General features: G+C 42.6%; 1 protein-coding gene across 1 annotated transcript in view; it reads left to right on the forward strand.

The window, feature by feature from the left end:
* The first annotated feature begins 804 nt into the window (after positions 1 to 804).
* LY86 (lymphocyte antigen 86) overlaps positions 805 to 23,616 on the forward strand; it is a 46,442-nt gene continuing 23,630 nt past the window's right edge. The window contains exon 1 of the mRNA XM_030552346.1: positions 805 to 1,057. Within this exon, the coding sequence (XP_030408206.1) occupies positions 937 to 1,057 (121 nt within the window). The 5' untranslated portion in view covers positions 805 to 936. The remainder of the gene's footprint in view (positions 1,058 to 23,616) is intronic.

A 23,616-nucleotide genomic window follows, 5' to 3' on the forward strand; every position in this document is an offset into this window, starting at 1 on the left:
AAAATAATTAAATCAGGACTTGAAAGGTGAGTCATCATTGCACACCTGAAATAATTTTTAGCACAGCCAAAAGTAACGGAATACTTCCTGAAGCTGTGTTCCTAAGACTCAGGCTCCAGGGGAATCAAGTCTACTGAATAACAAAGCTCTGTTCTCTTTAGCAAAGAAACTCACTGCTAAAATAAATGTAATGACAATCAAATTCAGGAAGCGGAACTTACATCCAAGTGGAACTTAAACTCAGTGGAGAGGAGTGCCAGATTAGGGCATTTTCTACCTCCAGGTGTCACATGAAGCCAGCAACCCTTACTCACCTTGAGTAATACCTTCCTTTGCAAACAGTCTAATTGAAAGTAAACTGGCAACTCATATAGCAAGGTACTACTCACTGTGAGCAAGGGTGGAAGAATATAACAGTCCTGTCATGAGTGCTGGGAGTGGACTACAAGACCTCCCGAGGCCAGTTCCTGTCTAACGATTCTATGAATTTTGCCTGTGTTTTGCAGCCTGAAATGCCAAGTTAAGATAGTCTTACACTCCGAGCCCCCAAGTACCCAACTACAGCATGAGAATGGAAGGTGGGAGAGATTAAATAGTTATCTATCTAGTTCAACAAAGAATTAAGGCTGCCGAGTGGAGCTTTTCCAATGAGAAGGTGTTAGTAGATCATTCATCATTAGCTTAAACTAACATGAAACAGAAAGCAGAAGTCTCAACACACGGAACTAACACACTCAGAATTCTGATTAGCCACTTGCTTACACTACGTTGTTTCAAGCTGTGAGCCTGTATTGGATCATTTAATCCTTGTGCAGGTTAATATTGTAACCTCTTACAGTTGTCACAGTCATTGGAGAGAGGAAGTGGAAAACTACCCTCCTCGCCTTGGTGACAAGAGAGAGAAATAATTACAGAGACCACCTCACCATCACCACCATGAAGATGCTTAATGTTGCCATTCTCATTTTAGTCCTGTTTTATCCCAGTCTCAGCACAAAGTGGCCTACGCACCCAGTCTGCAAGGAGAACGATTTGGAAATATATTACAAAAGTTGTGGTGAGATCTTTAAAATTCCATTTTATATTTACAAGGAAAATAAAGTTGTTACTGCATACCAGGGAGGGTTCCCATTCCAGGTGATGAATGAAAGGGTTAAGTTTCTGAGCAAGCCCTGATTTTCTAGTTGGAATGAGCTTAGTCTTTCAGTTTTTTTGCTTCATAAAAATCTCCTGCTGAGATCAAAGATAACAGGGAGAGGAAACAAGTCATGTAAATTCTCCGAAGATTAATAAATAGCTGCCAAAAATAGAGGTAATTTGGCACAAAAAGGTTGTGCAACTGGAATTTTTGTCTTGAAGTTAGATAAAACCCTTTAATCTTCATCCTTCTTACCCCTCTTGTGAATGAAATCGAGGCAGGAGGCTGTCATGGCATAGATCTACTGTTTTCCTAAGGTAAAGTTTGGCTGTGGAGGTGCATGTTTTCTCTTCTCCCACTTAGAGTGACAAGAGACCTGGTGTGACAGTAGGAAGAAATCAGGCTGTGGAAAGTTGCTACCATGCTTAGCTAGACTGCAGCAGACATGCTTAACAGAGGCATTTCCTGTGGACTGTAGGTTTGTTCTTCAAATCTGTTGAAAAGGAAAGGAGCAAACGGCACTGAAATAGCTGAAAATGAATTCATTGAATGGTGCTTCCTTTTCAAGTTGGTTGCTTTGCTGGCCTTGTGTCTCTTCTATCGTACTAATCTGCTTTACTATTGGGACAAAGGGAATTAGATTCACAGACGCCTCATTCATATTACGCACGTAATGTGAAAAGTGATTCATGGCAAATGAACACCCTAGAGTTTGTTTTTCCAGTTCATCCAGACACAAAGGGTTCCCCATGAGGCTTTCTCTCCCCTGCAGCTTTGCAAATCCATTAAAAATAAAACCAGCAAGTGGCAAGAGAAGTAAATAAATATTTGTAATAAAATCCTTAACCAGCCCATTCCTATGAGAACAAAATCAGGCTTCACGTATTATAAATGGATCTACTGTTTTAGGAAAAATTTAATTAGATATTGGATGGAAGCTTTACCGTTACTTTTATTTTAACAATAACTTCTTGTGTGAATTAATTCCCTCCCTCCCCCCCAACATGTCTCCGTTAACAAGTAGCAGGCTTTTACAGAGGCAGTGGGCTAAATTTCAAGTTGCTTTAAATCGTGAGAAGAATTGCTTGCTGGGTGCATGTCAGTCAATGATTCTCCTACCTATCTCAGCTTATTAGCCAAAATGTGTTGATTTAGAGCATACGCCTCAATTGCTGTTTCCCCATACACAGATACTTTCGGCCAGAATAATTATTTATATTGAGAACAGCAAACAAGAAAGAACATAATTAAGGTCCCTGTGACAAAGCCCCATTCTGCTCTCACATCCATGAGAATCAGGCATAGCTTTAGAAGGCAGTGGAGTTACACAGGTGTAAAACCAACGTGAGAGCTAAGGGCACATCGAGACTTTGAGCTAGGGGTGCGATTTCCAGTTCAAGGAGACATCCCCCACGCTAGCTCTCATTGAGTGAGCACACTCAAAACAGAATGTCGCTGCGGTAGCATGGATGGCAGGAGGAGTGAGCCACCCCGAGTACCTGCTTAGGGTTTCAGACAGGGGTGTACTCAGAGAGGCTTGCCCCTCCCGCTGTTCGCACCACCATGTCTACACTCTGTTCTTAGTGAGCTAGCTCAATCTGATGTCTCTTTGTGTTGGAATTTACACGGCCAGCTCAAAGTGTAGATGTACCCTAGGTCAGCTCCAACATGTATGAGCTTGATTGTCCTCTCACTGACACTGGGGCAAACCAGGACTAATTCCAATGAAAGTAATGTCGTTACTCCGATACAAGAGACTGACATTCGTGAAAGGAGAATTGGGCCTTGTGTCTCCACTGACCTGAGCTGATTAAATATATCTATATCTATATATATATATATATATAAACTTTTTTGGACAAAAAATGGATTTGACTAAGATTTTTCATTTTAGTCAAAAGTTTTGGGGTTTTCAACAATAGACTACTCCAGGGATATACTACTGGCAATGCAAGAAGCAACCTCACCTTTCTACATGCAGCTGTGTAAAGGGAGGGGGGCTCCCTCACCCTGGATTTCTCTTTGCAAGCAGCCCTTGCATACTCTTACCCTAGCTTACTTTATATATAATGTTTTATGCAGCTTCATGTTATATCACCATAAAGTTTTTCCCACGGTTTCTCATAGTGTGAAAGGGTGGGACGAGAGGTTTCACCACTCTGAGATTCTGGACTTCTTTGCCCTTCCTGCCAGCCCTCCCCTCTCCATTCATATCTCCCATTTAACAGGCCCCAGCTGATGAGATGAATCTCCTTCTTAACTGGTTGATCACTCCTAATCACCTGTCTCCCAACTTGGCCCATGCAGGGATGCTTACAAAGTGCACTGATTTGTGAGTCCCCGCCCAAGCTACTCCCACTGTGTCAAAAGCCCCTTCAGCTATTCTCATCTTTCATCTGTGTTGATAAATTGCTTTCCCAACAGACCTTCTGGTGCTAGGTCTAGAATATCTTTCAAGCCAGGCAACTTTGCTTGTTACACTGCATAGACTTATGAGATATTTTAGATGTAGTAATGCCCAGAAACCACAGGGCTGCTTGTCATGTCAGAAGGATAGCTTTTCATGGTGTCATTGTGAGGTCAAAGGTTTGGAATAAGAGCTTAAGTAGCTGCCTAGCCCAGAAATCCTGGACGTCGGTGGAGTGGGAATAATAATAAGTACTGCTGTACATGACAGGCATGTTCTCCTGAATGGCCGAAGAACATTAAAGGTGAATTGCAAAGCAAAAGTGGAACATTAATTTTAACCCCACAAATCCAACTGGGAATATTCAGCCCAGAAATAAATGTTAGCCAACCTCTGTAAAACTCTTCTTCCTCATTCCCTCCCAGTCTGAAAGCCTCAGGGTACTTCCTCTGAAGAAATCCCAGAATGCATCATTCTGTGACATCAATGGAAAAACTCTCATTGATTCAATGGGACCAGGATTCATCCCAGCTATTAATGATTTTACATCCTGGGATACTGACAATGCTGGAGGAAAAATGAAGTGGATTTCAGGAAGTGAAAGAAATTTTTAATTACGTTAGTCGAGATTTTATTTCTGTGCCCAGTGCCCTACACAGCCTGATTAATGGAGCTTAGTTCCAGCATATAAATCTGGTATTAAATGTTCATTTTTGCTTTGCAGTTCACCAAGATGGCAACAAAAAACTGACTAAAGCCAAAATAAGGTCAAATGTTACTACAGTGAGTGCAGTGTAAGACGTAGACTGACAACTGAAGATAGGTGGAAGCAAAGAGCAGCTCAATTAATGACAAAGAGCCATGAACTGCAAGAAAGGCACCCAAAAAAAATAAGAAAAAAAATCCTGATCAGTAATTCCATAGTGAGCAACCTAAGCTGAGAAAGCAGTGGCCCAGAGAAGTAAATAGGCTGCTACACTGTCTCCCAGACGTAACACCAATACTGTGATCATGTGGGATAACTAGGGATAACTATAGAGTCTACCAGGGTATAAGTGATCAAAGTGAAGGAAGATCGATCATGACCACAAATCACTTCAGAAACCTTGGAAAACATATTAAGACAGAAGTAACCCAGGCCATTGTCTTGAAGATCCTTCCAATTCCAAAAGCAATCAAGAGAGAAGAGTTATATGGAGGACCAACTGATGGATGTGCCAGGAGTGTAGAGAGATTGATTTTGCATTTATTAGAACGTGGAACAATGGCAGACTGTGTTCGGCAGGATTTACTAAGTCAAAAAGGATAGCTTTCATATACTTCAAGTGATTTGGCATTCACTTGCAACATACGAAATAAGGCAAAAGGAATTAGGAAAAAATTAAATGTTTTAACAGGCTCAAATGCCTCGTATGTAATATATAGTCAGTGTCTACAGAAACACAAGACAGGGATGAGATCCAAGGTCCATTTAGCTTTGTATCCTGTCTCCGACAGTGGCCAGTACCAGATGCTTCAGGAGAAGCTATAAGCGTGCTGCAGGAGGCAGATGTGGGATAATTTGCTCCCACATTAAATCTCATCCCACTCTCCAATAGTTTGAAACTGGCATAAACCCTGAAGCATAGAGGTATAATATCTCTTCCACAGGTTTTATCATTCATTATATATGAAACATGTAAGAAGAACGCAAAGTTATCACATGTGAGGCTTCACTGCCAGTTTAATCACTTGTTTATTACTTCATAGTCTGTCTGAGTGCCTGTTTTATACAGCTTTTCAGGAAAATCAGGCTAGAAACATCATAATATTTTAAAACTCTTTGACTCAGTGCCTGAGTGAAATGGCAATTTGACAAAGTGACTAAAAGCTTCAGTCTTTTAATCAAGTGGTTTGTTGAACAGAATAAGCCAAATTCTCTCTCAGATTCCATGGGGATGGGCACATCAAAGAAATAGAGTTAAGGCCACCCCTGGTGAAAACGTCATAGATTTCAGGGACTTGGATTAATTTAGTCCAACTACTGAAACATCGGTCTAGTCTTCAAATAGTTAAGAGTAACTAACGTACCCTCTTTGGGGCATGGATTGTCTCTCTGCTCTGTTTGTACAGCACCTGACACAATGAGGTCCTGGCCCTGACTGGGGCTTGTAGGGGCTACAATAATACCATTTTTATTATTTGTATCTGCCTTGTGATTGGAAGATTAACTGCATTTTTACTCTTGGTCCCCATGCATATATTCCTGGATATTAGACAATATTTTGTTTAAGAAAAGGATCACCTCCACAAGGGAGAGGGCTTCCAAGAAGCAAACTGCCTGGCAGACAAATATAGTCAAGTGATTCTTACATTGTTAAAACCATTTTGCTGACTAAGTGAAAAAGAGGAACCATAACAGAAGAGTTTTATCCAGAGATATGAAAAGAATCTGCAACATGAAAGTTTGACTGTGATCCCTTTGTACTTCAGAGTGACCTCTACCATAATGATGTTCTTGATCTCTTCAGTTTACATTTTAAAAGGCAATTCTGTGGGGAAGGGGAGGAGAAGGCAATGTAGTTAAGTGCCCTGAGCAGATTTCAGTGCTATTCAAGTGTCATGCTCCTACTCTGAAAGTGCATGCAAACAAAGCTGACGGAGCATAACTCTGACACACCCATCAGCGGCTGCTTATAGTGTGTTTATATAACTGTAATTTGATTAGTTCATGTTAATCAGCATTCTCAAGTGTTCCAAGGACACCGTCCTCAGAGAGTACACTAGGCACTTGCTGCTGTAGATATCTAAGGGGGTAATGTATTTTCCAAGGGCTTTTATTACATAATTTCTTGAAGAGTCTTATGGTTAGCCAGTATTTGTACAACTATTCTATGTTGGTGTCAACACTTGGAGACAACTAGTTTCAGCTGATTGAACAGCCCCTCCTAGACATACATCCTCAACTGATTAACCAACACCCAAAAACCAAGGTCCAGATTCCAGAGAAAACAATAATAAAAACAAATGATAATAATAAGTAAATAAAAAGATTTCAGAGTTCATTCAAAAGCATTTGGAAATTCAGATTTGGCCCACAGTCCACTTATTGACTACCCCTGTTCTAGAGGATGGGATAGATGTTTTTAACAACCCTCATCTCCAACTTGGAATCTGGAGGCTGTCTGGAAAATAAAGAAATGGGTATATCAATTATTAAAGACTTAGCTTCCCGTATGTATTGAGCAACTACCAGGGAATTTCAGGGAAAGTTTCAAAAGGGATGATACAAAGCCAATATTTGGGTTGACATCTGGAAGGAGACCCAGACCTTACAGAAGGCCATAAGGCCCAACTTGGTTTTCTCACTAGCAGAAAGAGTGTTTAAATAAGAAGCTGATTTCATATCTCATATCTGGCTTTTTCTTTAATTTTTTCAAGTCAAATCAGGCCCAATGTTCATGAACTGAAATTTCAGGAGAAGGAGAAGGGTAAACAAACACATATATAATCTTAAATTCAATAATCAAAATAGTCAAGAGGGCACACTTTATTTGCAGCACAGCAAATTGCAAACAGTACAAAACTGCAACTTCTTAGGAGTGGACTAAGGACTCTTAGCAGTGGACTAAGCATACTCTTGGAAAGCCATTTGCCTGAAGTTTGCCATATTACTATGTAAAGGGTTGAGGAGGAGTACAGTGAAGTTACAAGTAACTCTACTGACTTCAGTTGACTAGTGTTACTCTGGTATAACTGAGTTCACAGTCTGGCCCATTGTGCTTCAAATAGTTAAAATGAACTGGCACATGAAATTGCAAGCCCATTAGCAAGAATTTTTAATGAATCTGTAAACTCAGAGGTTGTACCGTATGACTGGAGAATTGCTAACATAGTTCCTATTTTTAAGAAAGGGGGAAAATGTGACCTGGGTAACTACAGTGTTGTCAGTTTGACATCTATAGTATGCAAGGTCTTGGAATAATTTTTGAAGGAGAAAGTAGTTAAGGACATTAAGGTCAATGGTAATTGGGACAAAATACAACATGGTTTTTAAAAAGGTAGTTCGTGCCAAACTAGGTAACAGATTTTTTAGACAAAGGAAACACAGTGGATCTAATTTACCTTGATTTCAGTAAGGCATTTGATACGGTTCCACATGGGGAATTATTAGCTAAATTGGAAAAGATGGGAATCAGTATGAAAACTGAAAGATGGATAAGGAACTGGTTAAAGGGGAGACTACAACGGGTCATACTGAAAGGTCAACTGTCAGGCTGGAGGGAGGTTATTAGTGGAGTTCCTCAGGGATTGCTTTTGGGACCAATCTTATTTAATCTTTTTATTACTGACCTTGGCACAAAAAGTGGATCTCTCATGTTTAAGAAGGATGAAATCAAACTGGAACAGGTACAGAGAACGGCTACTAGGATGATCTGAGGAATGGAAAACCTGTCTTATGAAAGGAGACTCAAAGAGCTTGGCTTGTTTAGCCTAGCCAAAAGAAGGCTCAGGGGAGATATGATTGCTCTTTATAAATACAGAGAGGGATAAACATCAGGGTGGGAGAGGAATTATTTAAGCTCAGTACCAATGTGGACTCAAGAACAAATGGATATAAACTGGCCATCAGGAAGTTTAGACTTGAAATTAGATAAAGTTTTCTACCCATTAGAGGAGTGAAGTTCTGGAACAGCCTTCCAAGGGGAGCAGAGGGGACAAAAGACATATCTGTCTTCAAGACTAACTTGATACATTTATGGAGGGGATGGTATGATGGGATAGCCTAATTTTGGCAATTAATTGATCTTTGACTATTAGTGGTAAATATGCCCAATGGCCTGTGATGGGATGTTAGATGGGGTGGGATCTGAGTGACTACAGAGAATTCTTTCCTGAGTGTCTGGCTAGTGAGTCTTGCCCCATGCTCAGGGTTTAGCTGATGGCCATATTTGGGGTCGGGAAGGAATTTTCCTCCAGGACAGATTAGCAGAGGTCCTGAGGGGGTTTCGCCTTTCTCTGCAGCATGGGGCACGGGTCACTTGCTGGAGGATTCTCTGCACCTTGAAGTCTTTAAACCATCATTTGAGGACTTCAGTATCTCAGACATAGGTTAGGAGTTTGATGCAGGAGTGGGTGGGTGAGATTCTGTTGTGCAGGAGGTCAGACTGAGGAGTGGACAAACTTTTTGGCCCGAAGGCCACATCAGGGTGGTAAAACGGTATGGAGGGCCAGGTAGGGAAGGCTGTGCCTCCCCAAACAGCCTGGTCCCCGCCCCCTCCCACTTCCCGTCCCCTGACTCCCCCCTCAGAATACTCGACCCATCCAATCCCCCAGGCCCGGCTCTAGCCATTTCGCCGCCCCAAGCACGGCGGCACGCCACGGGGGGCGCTCTGCCGCTCGCCGGTCCCGCGGCTCCGGTGGACCTGATGCAGGCGTGCCTACAGATGCTCTACCGGAGCCACAGGACCAGCGGAACCTTCACAGGCACGCCTGCAGGAGGTCCACCGGAACCGCCTGCAACCCTCCCAGCAAACGGCAGAGCGCCCCCCGCGGCATGCCGCCCCAAGCATGCGCTTGGCGCGCTGGGGCCTAGAGCCGGCCCTGCAACCCCCCCTGCTCCTTGTCCCTTGACCACCCCCTCCCAGGATCCCTGCCCCAACTGCCCCCCTGGGACTCCACCCCCTATGCAACCCCCCTCCTAAGCCCCTTTCAGAATGTGGCCCTGCAAACATAGGCAGGGGGCTCAGGAGGAGCAGGGGCAGCTGCACAGCCGGAGAGAAGCAGCAGTTTCCCCTTCAAAGCGTCGCTTCTCTCTGGCCAGCTGCGCAGCCACCCGGTGCTCCTCCTGAGTCCTCCGGCCCCGAGCTCCCACCACCCACACCGCCTGCCCACTCTCCTGCCCCTATAGTGCTGCCCCTCCCCCCAGAGGGGGGGTTGTGCGGGTGCTGAGCTGCCCGAGTGTCCAGCCCTTGGTCCCCCTGTTGTTAGGGAGCCCTGTGCCAGGGCACCCTGTGTTCACTTGTAAATCTGCCCCTGAGCCATGCCGCCCAGCTGGAGCCAGCCATGCTGCCGTGCTGCCTGCACAGTGAGCTGAGGCTGTGGGGGAAAGGGAACAGCAGGGGCGGAGCTGGGGCTGTCCAGGAGCTCAGGGGCTGGGCAGGATGGCCCAGTGGGCCAGATGTGGCCCGCAGGTGGTAGTTTGCCCACCTCTGGACTAGACAATCATAATGGTCCCTTCTGACCTTAAAGTCTTAAAGTCTATGAACACACTCACACTAAAACCTGTTTTATTGGCATCTTTTCAATGCTAATAAACCAATCACAGGGTTTGGCATATTGGATAGCTCACCATCACGACATCACTTAATCATCTCTTTTTTTAAAAAAAAACAAACCCTATCCATGCAATTCGGAATACTTTCACTTCGAGGGCTGGTCTATACTAGAAAGTAAGGTTGACTTAGCTATGTTGCTCAGGGGGGTGACATAATTAAGCTGGCTTAAGTCCTAGTGTAAACAGCACTAGGTTGACATAAGAATTCTTCCATGAACTTAGCTACCACCTCTTAGGGCTTGGCTACACTTGCAAGTTAGAGTGCATTAAAGAAGCCCCAGGCACTCTAACTCATGACCCATCCCCACTGGCAAGGCACTTAGAGCACCTGGACTCTGCAGCTGCAGTGCTTCTGGTAATCCACCTCCAGGAGAAGCATAAAGCTTGCTGCGCCCTGGCTGAATCACCCTGGCATCAGTGTGAATGAAGTGTTGCATTACTGCTCTGTGATTGGCCTCTGGAAACATCCCATAATCCCCTGAAGTCAAGTGGCCACTCTTCTCATTGTTTTGGAACCAGCTGTAGGAATGTGGATATCCCCTTTCAAAGCTCCATTTCTGACAGCCAGCATACTTATCTGCTCCGGGACAAAGCAAGCCATTACTGTGGAATGTTGCTGCTGTGAGTGTGTGTGAGAGCGAGAGGTGGGGGGAAGGGGGAGTCTGCTGCTGTCTGAACTTACAAGACAGCATGCTGACACACTCTCAGCACCCCAAAAACCCACTCTCTCTCCCCCCACATACACACAACACACTACCTGTCTCACTCCACACACACCCCATTTGAAAAGCACATTGCAGCCACTTGCATGCTGGGATAGCTACCACAATGCACTGCTCTCTGTGGTGTTGCAAGAGCTACTAATGTGGCCATGCCAGCATGCTTGAATCTGACAGTGTAAACACATGGCAGTGGTCTCAGAATGTGGTTTAACTCCCAGCGCTCTACATCTGCAAGTGTAGCCATGCCCATAGAGAAGTAGATTTACTACAGTGAGGGTATGTCTACACTACCCGCCAATCTGGTCCCCTGATCTATCGGGGATCAATGTATCGTGTCTCATCTAGACGCGATACACTGATCCCCGAATGCACTCCCTGTCGACTCCGGAACTCCACCAGGGCGAGAGGCGAAAGCGGAGTCGACGGGGGAGTGGCAGCTGTCGATCCTGTGCTGCGAGGACGCAAAGTAAGTCAATCTAAGTCGATCTAAGATACGTCAACTTCAGCTACGCTATTCTCGTAGTTGAAGTTGCGTATCTTAGATTGACCACCCTCCGCCAAAGTGTAGACCAGGCCTGACAGACAAACCACTGGAGTAAGTGTTTACACCACAGAGGCACAGCTGCAGCACTACAGTTGTGCTGCTGTAGCATTTCTACTGTAGATATGCCCTTAGTAGAGTCCAGATCAGTTACTCTTCCCATCCCCCAAAGGTCTTTGCCATATGAATTGAAGGCTTCCTGAGGACCAAATACACAGTGTTTACAGCTCCAATTTTTTTTCTTAATAGAAGCAACAACATGAGCTGTCAGATATGAAGCAGATCTGTAAAGCATGGGATCATATTTTATAAACCCAGAATGACTATCTTTGATCACTCAGTAGTACCATGCTAACGGGTTATCTTCTTTATTAATCTTTGCAGCAACTTTAATTTTACATAACACCAATTTCTGCTTTTCCCATCACTCCAAGTTAAATCAGATTGCTGGTCTCTCTCCCTTGGTGTATATGTTATCTGAACATGGACTCTCTTTTTAATTAAAGGAAATAAGCTTGCTGGGAGCTTTAGCTGTTAGGGAGAAGTTAGTGGGTGGGGAAAACTCTTGTTTCCTGCTTCTACAGGGTAAATGTTAAATCATGCACTTGATAAAAGAAGGTTCTCTCTCCATTACTCATTGTTTTATGGCAGCTAGATTGAGCCAGATGCTTCATAATTATTTATTTATTTTCCTCAAGCAGTCTCCTGTAATTGCTTTTGTTCCTGAATTATTCCAAGCCACATGAAACCAGCTCCCCACTGGTCTTTTCTAGCATCGAGTCCTAATGGACAACAATCAAAGAACTAGAGTTTCCCTTGAAAATGTTTTCATTTGCACTATCCAAAATACCTTGGTGTGACAGTTTGAATGCCCATCTGGCTCTTGATCCCCAGAGAGATGACTCATCACATGGTGTCAGTCATTCCTCCTTATTTCTAGTTGCTATATTGCATTAAAAGATAGTATTTCCAACTAACTCCTTTCCAACGTAGGCAATTGCTGTCGCTGCCACAGGGACATTAAGGGATCGCAAACAGTAGGGGAAGTAGTCCACAAGGCAATTAATATTAAGATATGGTTCCCTCTATGAAAAAGCATGGGACTACCCAGACATAATTAAACAATGCCAAAACAGTATTCTAAATTATATTTGCAGAGTACAATGCATCAAGAAGAACTGTAAGGAGCCTGTGATTTTGTTAAGACATGCAAAATTGGAATATTTTATGGTGGCCAGGTTTAGTATTAAATAGGTGAGCCAAAGTTATACCAGATATCCAGTAAGACCTTGAGATTAGCTCTCTTTGTTGTGTGAAGTGGAGGTCATGAAAAAGCACATCCACCTCATACGAATGTTAAAGACCAAGAACTGAACAATGGTGTTTTGTGAGCAGTCTCATGGTAAATTTACTGTTTAGGTGTACCACAAGATACACCTTCTAGAGACTTCCATTCTACCTCATTTAGAGAATGTTGCACATACAGGTTTTAGTATAGCTCTCAACCCTCCAGAGATGCCTTCAGTTACCATGAGAGCAGGGCTTTCTAAATGGGAGTGGACTCCCCTGGCAGATGTACAATCAGTTTATAGGAACCATCTAAAATAATCCAGAAAAAAAACCTCTCTGGGCTCTGATGTCTTCTCATTCAGGAGGAGGATGTGATTCACTGACTTCAATGGGAGTTACAACAGCATAAAACTTGAGTAACACAGTGCTAATCAAGTCTGCTTAAGGAGGAGATTTTAGTGATGCTGACCCTGCTAAGCACTAAACACCAGCCATTCCTGGATGTTACTTGCAGAGTCAAGAGAGCTTCTTATTAGAGATTTGAAGAACTGCCACAAAATGAATTTCATATACTGGCCTTCTTTTCATCTGAAAATGAAAGATTTCTGTGAAATGATTCAATGGCAGGTAGTGCAGCAAGTCAAGCAGTTTCCTTAAGGGTCACACGGTGCTGATTACAACTTATTGCCCCACCTTTGTGGCTGATTTCAACCCATTCCTGGAAAATGGGACACATCTGGTATATTTACTTGCAGCCAGACACTATTGTGCGTAATTAGCAATAAAGTCCGACATCCAGAGTGCTGTATGCATTTCTAGCCACAGGACCCTTTGTAGGACTCTTTGGTTCTATTTCATACATGAAACAGGACATTCTCAAACCACTATGGCAAGCATTGATGGTGAGCGACATACAATGATACCTTCCATGTGTTCATTAAACAACATGACTACACATTTGTCATGTGTGATTTATTCTCTCATCTGCTCCCCAGAGGGAGAAGTGTATGGAGTGGAGGTTCTAGTTTTGGTACAGTGCTTTTTGCTTTTTGCTTTATGTTAGAGATGGCAACGTCAAAGAAATGGACCTTGCACTTGGAACAGCGAGTGATGCAGTTTGTGATGGTCCTTAGGTCCTGGGGGAGTTTGTTCCACAGTCTCAAACCACCACCACCACCCCCTCCCGGGAAGGTTCAAGCTCCCACACTGATGAGCATTACTCTTATTGTTGAGAGTTTCATTGTGCCAGAGGAGGGTAGTTGCTGACCAAGTTCTTTGTCCTGGAACTTTGGATGAACCTTAAATATTCTTGGCCCAGGTCATAGAGAGCTTTGGAAGTAAGGACTGAGTCCTTGAACTTCATTCAAAATTCTATGGGAAGCCAATGTAGCAAGTAGAGGACACGTTTGAAGAATCCTTCTGTCAACCTAGCTACCATCTCTCAGAGAGGTGGATTTACTACAGCGACTGAAGAATCTCTTTCTTCACTGTAGTAAGTGTCTATGCTGCAGCTGTGCTGCTGTAGCGTTTCTAGTGTAGACATACCCTTTACCTCAACCTGTTTTTTCAAGCTTTTATGAGCAACTATGAGGTCTAGAAACTTTCCCTTTTTCAATTCTGATATAATCACTTGACCCTGGGAGCTGGGACCTCAGGCATAAGCCTGCAGTGTCCACACTTAATCCAGCCCTTTTGTACATAATTGCTATTTGCAAATGTTTGATACTCATGAGTCAGAATGACGTTAGCTTAAATATCATCAGCTAGCTGAAAAAAAATAATGACGTTAGCTTAAATATCAGGAGCTTTAAAAAAAATACATTTTTTAGGATCTTCTCGGTTTGAAACTTTCAGTTGCACGTTTTCAAGCTTTTATCTGCAACCAGAATGAGGACTAGAAATCTACTCTTTCAGAAATGAAAGCTAGGATTCACACATAATCACTTTTCTCACAAGGGGAGAGGCAACTCTAGATTTAATTCTGAGTGGAGCGCAGGAGCTGGTCCAAAAGGTAACGATAGCAGGACCGCTTGGAAATAGTGACCATAATACAATAGCATTCAACATCCCTGTGGTGGGAAGAACATCTCAACAGCCCAACACTGTGGCATTTAATTTCAAAAGGGTGAACTATACAAAAATGAGGGGGTTAGTTAAACAAAAGTTAAAAGGTACAGTGACTAAGGTGAAATCCCTGCAAGCTGCATGGGCACTTTTTAAAGACACCATAATAGAGGCCCAACTTCAATGTATACCCCAAATTAAGAAACACAGTAAAAGAACTAAAAAAAGAGCCACTGTGGCTTAACAACCATGTAAAAGACGCAGTGAGAGAGAAAAAGACTTCCTTTAATAAGTGGAAGTCAAATCCTAGTGAGGCAAATAGAAAGGAGCATAAACATTGCCAACTGAAGTGCAAGAGTGTAATAAGAAAAGCCAAAGAGGAGTTTGAAGAACGGCTAGCCAAAAACTCCAAAGGTAATACAAAATGTTTTTTTAAGTACATTAGAAGCAGGAAGCCTGCTAAACAACCAGTGGGGCCCCTTGACGATCGAAATACAAAAGGCGCGCTTAAAGACGATAAAGTCATTGCGGAGAAACTAAATGGATTCTTTGCTTCAGTCTTCACGGCTGAGGATGTTAGAGTGATTCCCAAACCTGAGCTGGCTTTTGTAGGTGACAAATCTGAGGAACTGTCACAAATTGAAGTGTCACTAGAGGAGGTTTTGGAATTAATTGATAAACTCAACATTAACAAGTCACTGGGACCAGATGGCATTCACCCAAGAGTTTTGAAAGAACTCAAATGTGAAGTTGCGGAACTATTAACCAAGGTTTGTAACCTGTCCTTTAAATCGGCTACGGTACCCAATGACTGGAAGTTAGCTAATATAATGCCAATATTTAAAAAGGGCTCTAGAGGTGATCCCGGCAATTACAGACTGGTAAGTCTAACGTCGGTACTGGGCAAATTAGTCGAAACAATAGTTAAGAATAAAATTGTCAGACACATAGAAAAACATAAACCGTTGAGCAATAGTCAACATGGTTTCTGTAAAGGGAAATCATGTCTTACTAATCTATTAGAGTTCTTTGAAGGGGGATCCAGTGGACATAGTGTACTTAGATTTCCAGAAAGCCTTTGACAAGGTCACTCACCAAAGGCTCTTAAGTAAATTAAGCTGTCATGGGATAAAAGGGAAGGTCCTTTCATGGATTGAGAACTGGTTAAAAGACAGGGAACAAAGGGTAGGAATTAATGGCAAATTCTCAGAATGGAGAGGGGTAACTAGTGGTGTTCCCCAAGGGTCAGTCCTAGGACCAATCCTATTCAATTTATTCATAAATGATCTGGAGAAAGGGGTAAACAGTGAGGTGGCAAAGTTTGCAGATGATACTAAACTGCTCTAGATAGTTAAGACCAAAGCAGATTGTGAAGAACTTCAAAAAGATCTCACAAAACTAAGTGATTGGGCAACAAAATGGCAAATGAAATTTAATGTGGATAAATGTAAAGTAATGCACATTGGAAAAAATAACCCAAACTGTACATACAATATGATGGGGGCTAATTTAACTACAAAGAGTCAGGAAAAAGATCTTGGAGTCATTGTGGATAGTTCTCTGAAGATGTCCACACAGTATGCAGAGGAGGTCAAAAAAAGCAAACAGGATGTTAGGAATCATTAAAAAGGGAATAGAAAATAAGACTGAGAATATATTATTGCCCTTATATAAATCCATAGTATGCCCACATCTCGAATACTGTGTACAGATGTGGTCTCCTCACCCCGAAAAAGATATTCTAGCACTAGAAAAGGTTCAGAAAAGGGCAACTAAAATGATTAGGGGTTTGGAGAGGGTCCCATATGAGGAAAGATTAAAGAGGCTAGGACTCTTCAGCTTGGAAAAGAGGAGACTAAAGGGCGATATGATAGAGGTATATAAAATCATGAATGATGTGGAGAAAGTGGATAAGGAAAAGTTATTTACTTATTCCCATAATGCAAGAACTAGGGGTCACCAAATGAAATTAATAGGCAGTAGGTTTAAAACAAATAAAAGAAAGTTCTTCTTCACGCAGCGCACAGTCAACTTGTGGAACTCCTTACCTGAGGAGGTTGTAAATGCGAAGACTATAACAGTGTTTAAAAGAGAAATGGATAAATTCATGGTGGTGAAGTCCATAAATGGCTATTAGCCAGGATAGGTAAAGAATGGTGTCCCTAGCCTCTGTTTGTCAGAGGATGGAAATGGGTGGCAGGAGAGAGATCACTTGATCATTGCCTGTTAGGTTCACTCCCTCTGGGGCACCTGGCATTGGCCACTCTCAGTAGACAGATACTGGGCTAGATGGACCTTTGGTCTGACCTGGTACAGCCGTTCTTATGTCTCCAGGAGCTGGGGCTTTAAGTAATACACTAAATATCACATGAGTTTGCAGCACTATTGCAGCAGGGTTCACAGGTCCTTTACAGCCCCAAAAACATGTGACATTCCTCCCACTCCACTTCTATGATTCCTACATGAGCCAAAGTGTTGTGGGGTTTTGGACCCAGCAGGAATTCTGCACTGAGTTTCAGAGTGCACCCCCGAGCTAAGTGAAATGCCAACCTGTACTTGAAGATTCAAATTAGCAAACTCAATGTTGACCGTGACTCTAAGGTCACTGTAGACCAGGACAAAGTGTGCTCAGCCAGGGTGTGAGCTAATCATGATTAAACCCTTTCAGTTGCAGAGCTACAGAGGGTTTAATCACCGTTAGTGGACATGAGTTTATACAATTTGTTCTGCTCTACACTGAATGCAAAGTGACCGTCAGCACAGCATCAGCTAATTCCTTTCTTCACAACCATGTTCCAGCATGGTCCAGTTTTGGAGTGAAGGCAAGTCCTAAATGGAGGTTCATTAAATAGAGTGTACATGTGCATAATCTGAGACTTTCATTCTGCTTCAACAGAGACCATCTCAGTTCACTATGAGCGGGTTCCACTGCATTTCAAATCTCTCTCTGAGGGTTCAGGTTAATTTATTCAAATAGACATTAAAAGGGAAGTGTTGAGGGAATGCATAAATTATGGCATCCAAAACAGTTAATCATTCTTTATCTCCTTTGTTCACTTGGATGTTGTGAGGATTAGTTTTGTTAAGAGTTTGAAGGTGAAAAGTGCTGTTTAAGTGCTAAGTATTTTTTCCATCATGCTCATTTCCAATTCCTGCAGCACTGTACTGTCCTTGTGTGACCCTAATAAAGCCATTCAATACAATTGCATTCTTTCTCAGCTCCCAAAAGTGTGATTTTGAAAGGCCAAAAGGTACCAGAATCATACTGGAGAGCTTCTGTAATGCTCTGAGATGTGCAGAAACGTGAACTTTGTCACACCAGCACCACAAAGCTCACGTGATTGCTGCCTCTAATCTGCTGCACTCATTTATTATAATGACTTGGAAGCAGTGGTATTTTGAGGCAATATCAGATTACTTCAAGGTGAAATTGGACCCAGAGCAAAGTCAACAAGAGGGGGAAAAAGACAAGCACAATTCTAGAACAGACCATCAAAATTATTAGAACAGAACTTTTTCTACTGTGGCAGTCCAGTTTCTGCAATGCTGCAGGAATGCTGGAACAATTTGTATAGTGGGGGGTACAGAGAGCCATTGAACCAAACTGTAAACGCCGGATATGATGGAAACCACTTCATGCCAGGGGGTGCAGCAGCACCTATGCAATGTTGTGTTAGTCACAGTGATGTGAGGCCTGCTAAGGAAAACAAGACAAGACAAATACATCTTTTATTTAAATGTATCAAGTGAATTTCTTTGAAACTCCAACCAACGGTCTTTTTTGGATGGTCTCAGTGGTGAAAGTGGGCCGGTATGGGCCGGTACGGTGTACCAATAAGAAGTGGCCGCCAGTACCAGCCCGTACACAGGTCACATTAAGCGCAGCGCTTTAACATTGCTGCCCCTTTTGCCCCCACTCCAGGGCCGCTGATGGGTGGAGGCAAAAGGGGCAGCTGCTCCAGGGCCCAGTGATTTAAAAAGGCCTGGGGCTCCTGGCCACCACTACCACGGCAGGGGCCAGAGCCCCTGGCAGTGCGGGCCAGGCAGGGTGGAAGGGCTGGCTAGGGGAGGTTGACCCCCACCCCTTCCACCCAAGGCCCCACTCCTTCCAGGGGCCCAGAGCCAGGCCCCCATATCAGTAAGTAATTTACCTTACTTTCACCCCTGGATGGTCTACTCACTATTCCAGAATAATCCAACAGAATTCACCTACCAGCTACAAGGAATGTCAAACGAGATTGAAGTCCGGCATTATGGTGCCACGGCACGCAATGTGCCAGGCAATCTATATATAAATACGGACTGCAAGGAATATCCCTATAAACATTCAGGAAGTAGTGAAATGAGAGAAGTGCTATTGTATCTGATCTGTCAGATCAGTGGGTAGTGTTCCAACTGATGGCTGATGAATAGCAGAGAGTCAACAGTGGTTCCAAATTCTAGCTCAAAAAGAGCAGTGCGGCCCTGGCAAAAGCTGCAAACTCAATTTTGAATACAATCGAAACCTTAGTAGAATCCGTGGGTCCTATTATGTTCAAAGAAGAGGACAGAACTTCAGCTGCAGTCAACCATTCAGACCAGCTGAGGATCTAGCTGAGCATTTGTACTTGAAAGTAGTCACGTGAAAGTAGTCAGAACTAGAGATAGGCTTGAACCCAAACTGCAGATCTAGACACCCCTATACCTTGAGGAAATTCCGCTCTAGTTCCTAACGCTGGGACTCAGACCCATCTCAAGCAAAAATATAAAGACATAAAAATGCCTATTTTTCCATTAAGCGTTTACTTGCGGAGAAGCTAAATGTTTTTGCAAAATTGCAATCATCATTTCAAATGTTGGTAACATATCAAAGCTGAACTGGAATAGCAAACTATCTGAAACCTGAAGAAGAGTTTCTAGCTTTAATTATGGAAGAGATAACAGATTGAAGGAGTGGGTGGAGGAACGACTCGGATCTGGGAACATACAGTACTGTGCACTATGAAGTGGTGCAGGAAAGGGAATCATCATGTATTTTATAGTCAAAAAGGTAAATGTTTTTGCTTTGGGTATGTGAAAGACATAACATGTAAAAAAAAAATTCAGTCTAGATGAGTCACTTCTGACTGAGGCAAACAAGAAAGAACCAGTATAAAATCTCCATGAGACAAAATACATTAATTCACTCTTGGAACATTGTGCATCTGAAACCAAAATGGTAGCTGCTTCACAGTTGCTCCTGTAGGAGACAGGGAATTCCTCCACATTTAAAGGGCCAGTACAGAAAAAGCAGAACAGACTCTCCTATCAGCTACATAGCTACCTGGGCACAGTAAAATTTGCAGACATCTTTATTTTAACAACCAAAAAAGCGTACTTTGGGTTCTCTAAGTTCCTTTAGCTGCACCCACTCTGCCTACTTCTCACAGGCACTGCAGCTCATCCTACCTTCACCTTACTCAGGAAGAACTGCTACCAAGAGGTCCCATCTCCACTACAGAACTATCATGTCGGACTGTAAAGTCCTAAACTTATGTATCATAGAGAGATGGTCAGAAATGTGTGTTCCCACCCCCAGTGGAAAGTTTTGACTTTTCAGCAAAAAGTCAAAAGCCATAAAATTTCTTTTGGGAAATTCCCTTGCATGTTCTCATGTGAGCTGTCATTTGAGGGCCTCAGACCTCCATTCTCCTCTCCTGTACAGCCAAGGTTTCTGGACAGACTACATCTTGCATGATGCACCACAGTCTCGCCTCTTGTAGAACCACTGTGGTGTCTCATGGGAGTCTCATGGCCAAAGCACATCATGGAAGAGGTAGTCCAGCTGAGGAACCCAGTCCATGAAGGAGAACAGGGGCATGAGGTACTTGAACTGTAACTCCTATAAGTTCAATTTTTCAACTAAAAGTCAACCTTTTCCAGGAAAAGCTGACACCTTTCACGAAGAACTTCGTTTTGTCAAAAACCCAGTTTCCCACTGAAAAACAGTTTTGACCAAAAAATTTTGACCAGCCTTTGTGCCATGATTCAGTTGAAACAGACCAGTCCCATCTAAAAGAGCAAAACCAAACTGTATTTGTTGCAATATCATTTTGTAACTGTGTCCCCCTATGAAAACTTCTGCGTTGGAATTTTTAACCATTCAACCATCTGTAGCTCTTATGCAAGCTCAACATGTTACAGAAAGCAGTGGCAGCAGCACCTAGAGTAACAATGGTTGATACATTTGATCCACTGACTCCTGAAAAGTCCAAAATCTGAGCAGCTGCTTTCTAAACTTTATCATCACACTTTGCATTAAATACAGAAGTGAGAGATTCACTTGCAGAAGCAAAGAGGAAACCAACCCCTGAGAAGGGACAGAGAAAAGTGGGGAGAGGGCCCTAGATGCTTTAGAGAAAAGAGAAGTCTAAAACCATATTTCCCACAAGAGCAAGAAACGGCTCTTTTCACCTCATTGCAATGACTTTTGAAACCAAAGTTGCAAAATAGGAAGTGACAGAAAGAAAAAAAAATAAGCCATCAGGTCCCTCTGACTCTTGTGTAACTGTTAAACAGCTCCTTTGGCGCCATCGTCCTTTTCTAGTCCGTCACACAACTAAAGCAACTTGTTCATTGAAAGAAAAAACAAAATGCAGCTCACTAGCATGAAGCCTTGGGCAAATATCATTGCCTTTTTTGTCTCACTGCTTTATTTTATAGTTATTTTTAAGAACAGAAATTAAGTTTTGGGTGGTCCTTTGGAGAGCTTACATGCTTCCCTGGTCTAGGGTTGTTTGGGGATTTTTTAGGGTACTCACCCATCTTCTTTTTACTGCCTCTTGCATTTTCCTTTCCATTTGTGCATTTGAGTCACCAGACTTCATTGCTTACAGGCTCCCTCCACACTTTCATCCCTGCTGGCCCCACCTTCCAGTCACACATATAGTTTAAACCTGTGGGAGGGGGAGGACCATTGTAAAGAAGCATTCAAACTGGAACACAATGCACTGCTGCTACATCAACGCAGCCTCACAGAAGACAATCTTGACTCCAGTTTGGGGGGCCATTTCAGATTTTGATGGCGGGGGTGAGGGGCCAACTTTAACCATGATTCCAGGGCTATTTAGGCACCTGAAAACTCTAGGGTTTTTTTTTACAGATAATAACTTAGAAATTAGCTGTATCTAATTCCTATATAAAAAAAGAGAATTAAATATTAGACCCACTTAGTTCTAATACTAGCATGTTCTCACATCTTATGTCAAGTCACTTAAGAGACACTGGTTAGATTTAAAATTTTAATGTATATTCTTAATTTGTAATGAGGGCTTGTCTACACTATGACATTGTCGACAAAACTTTTGTCTTTCATGGGTAATTTAAAAAGGCCCCCCCTCCCCCCCCGCGCAAAAGACAAAAGTTTTGCAGAAGCAAGTGGCAGTGTGAATGCAGCTTTGTTGGCCGCAGAGCTCTCCCACCAACAAAGCTAACGCAGCTCGAGGGGCTGGAAGTTTGCTGACAAAGTACCAACACAGAGCATTTATACACGCTGACTTTTAGCAACAAGACTGTGTCGACACTGCCTTGTCGCTAAAAGCTGCGTGGTGTAGACAAGCCCTAACTCTTGATTACAACAATTGAAACAATTGTAGAATAATCTAGAATCACTTTTTTGCAGTTCACCAAGCTTGGAATAGATCATTTAACTTTGGAAACATCCTAGTAGGCCAAGGCTCCGTCAGTTTATACTGCACCAGCCTGAGGCAGGTAAAACACCACAGCAGCCCAACACTGTAGCATTAATTTCAGAAAGGGGAACTACACAAAAATGAGGAGGTTAGCTAAACAGAAATTAAAAGGTACAGAGCCAAACGTGAAATCCCTGCAAGCTGCATGGAAACTTTTTCAAGACACCATAATAGAGGCTCAACTTAAATATATAGCCCAAATTAAAAAACATAGTAAGAGAATAAAAAAAGTGCCACCGTGGCTAACCAACAAAGTAAAAGAAGCAGTGAGAGGCAAAAAGGCATCCTTTAAAAAGTGGAAGTTAAATCCTAGTGAGGAAAATAGAAAGGAGCATAAACTCTGGCAAATGAAGTGTAAAAATATAATTAGGAAGGCCAAAAGAGACTCAAAAAGTAATAGCAAAAAAATTTTAAGTACATCAGAAGCAGGAAGCCTGCTAAGCAACCAGTGGGATTACTGGATGATCAAGACACTAAAGGAGCACTCAAGGACGATAAGGCCATTGCGGAGAAACTAAATAAATTCTTTGCATCGGTCTTCACAGCTCAGGATGTGAGGGAGATTCCCAAACCTGAGCCATTCTTTTTAGGTGACAAATCTGAGGAACTATTCCAGACTGAGGTCGTCAGAGGAGGTTTTGGAACAAACTGATAAACTAAACAGTAATAAGTCACCAGGACCATATGATATTCACCCAAGAGTTCTGAAGGAATTCAAATGTGAAATTGCAGGACTACTAACTGTAGTCTATAACCTATCATTTATATTAACTTCTGTACCAGATGACTGAAGGATAGCTAATGTGATACCAATTTTTTTTAATGGCTCCAGAGGTGATCCTAGCAATTACAGGCAGGTAAGCCTGACTTCGATACCGGGAAAACTGGTCGAAACTTTAGTAAAAAAACAAAATTGTCAGATACATAGATGAACATAATTTGTTGGGGAAGAGTAAATTTGGTTTTTGTAAATGGAAATCATGCCTCACCAATCTACTAGAATTCTTCAACAAGCATGTAGATATTGGGGATCCAGTGGATATAGTGTACTTAGATTTTCAGAAAGCCTCAGACAAGGTCCCTCACCAAAGGCTCTTAAGCAAAGTAAGGTGTCATGGGATAAGAGGGAAGGCCCTCTCATGGATTGATAACTGGTATAAAGATAGGAAACAAAGAGTAGGAATAAATGGTCAGATTACAGAATGGAGAGAGGTAAATAGTGGTGTCCCTGGGGTCTCTACTGGGCCAAATCCTATTCAATACATTCATAAATGATCTGGAAAAATGGGTAAACAGCGAGCTGGCAAAATTTGCAGATGATATAAAATTGCTCAAGATAGTTAAGTCCCAGGCAGATTGCGAAGAGCTATAAAAGGATCTCTCAAAACTGGGTGACTGGGCAACAAAATGGCAGATGAAATTCAGTGTT

Source organism: Gopherus evgoodei, chromosome 2 (assembly GCF_007399415.2).
Source record: "Gopherus evgoodei ecotype Sinaloan lineage chromosome 2, rGopEvg1_v1.p, whole genome shotgun sequence".
NCBI lineage: Eukaryota > Metazoa > Chordata > Testudines > Testudinidae > Gopherus > Gopherus evgoodei.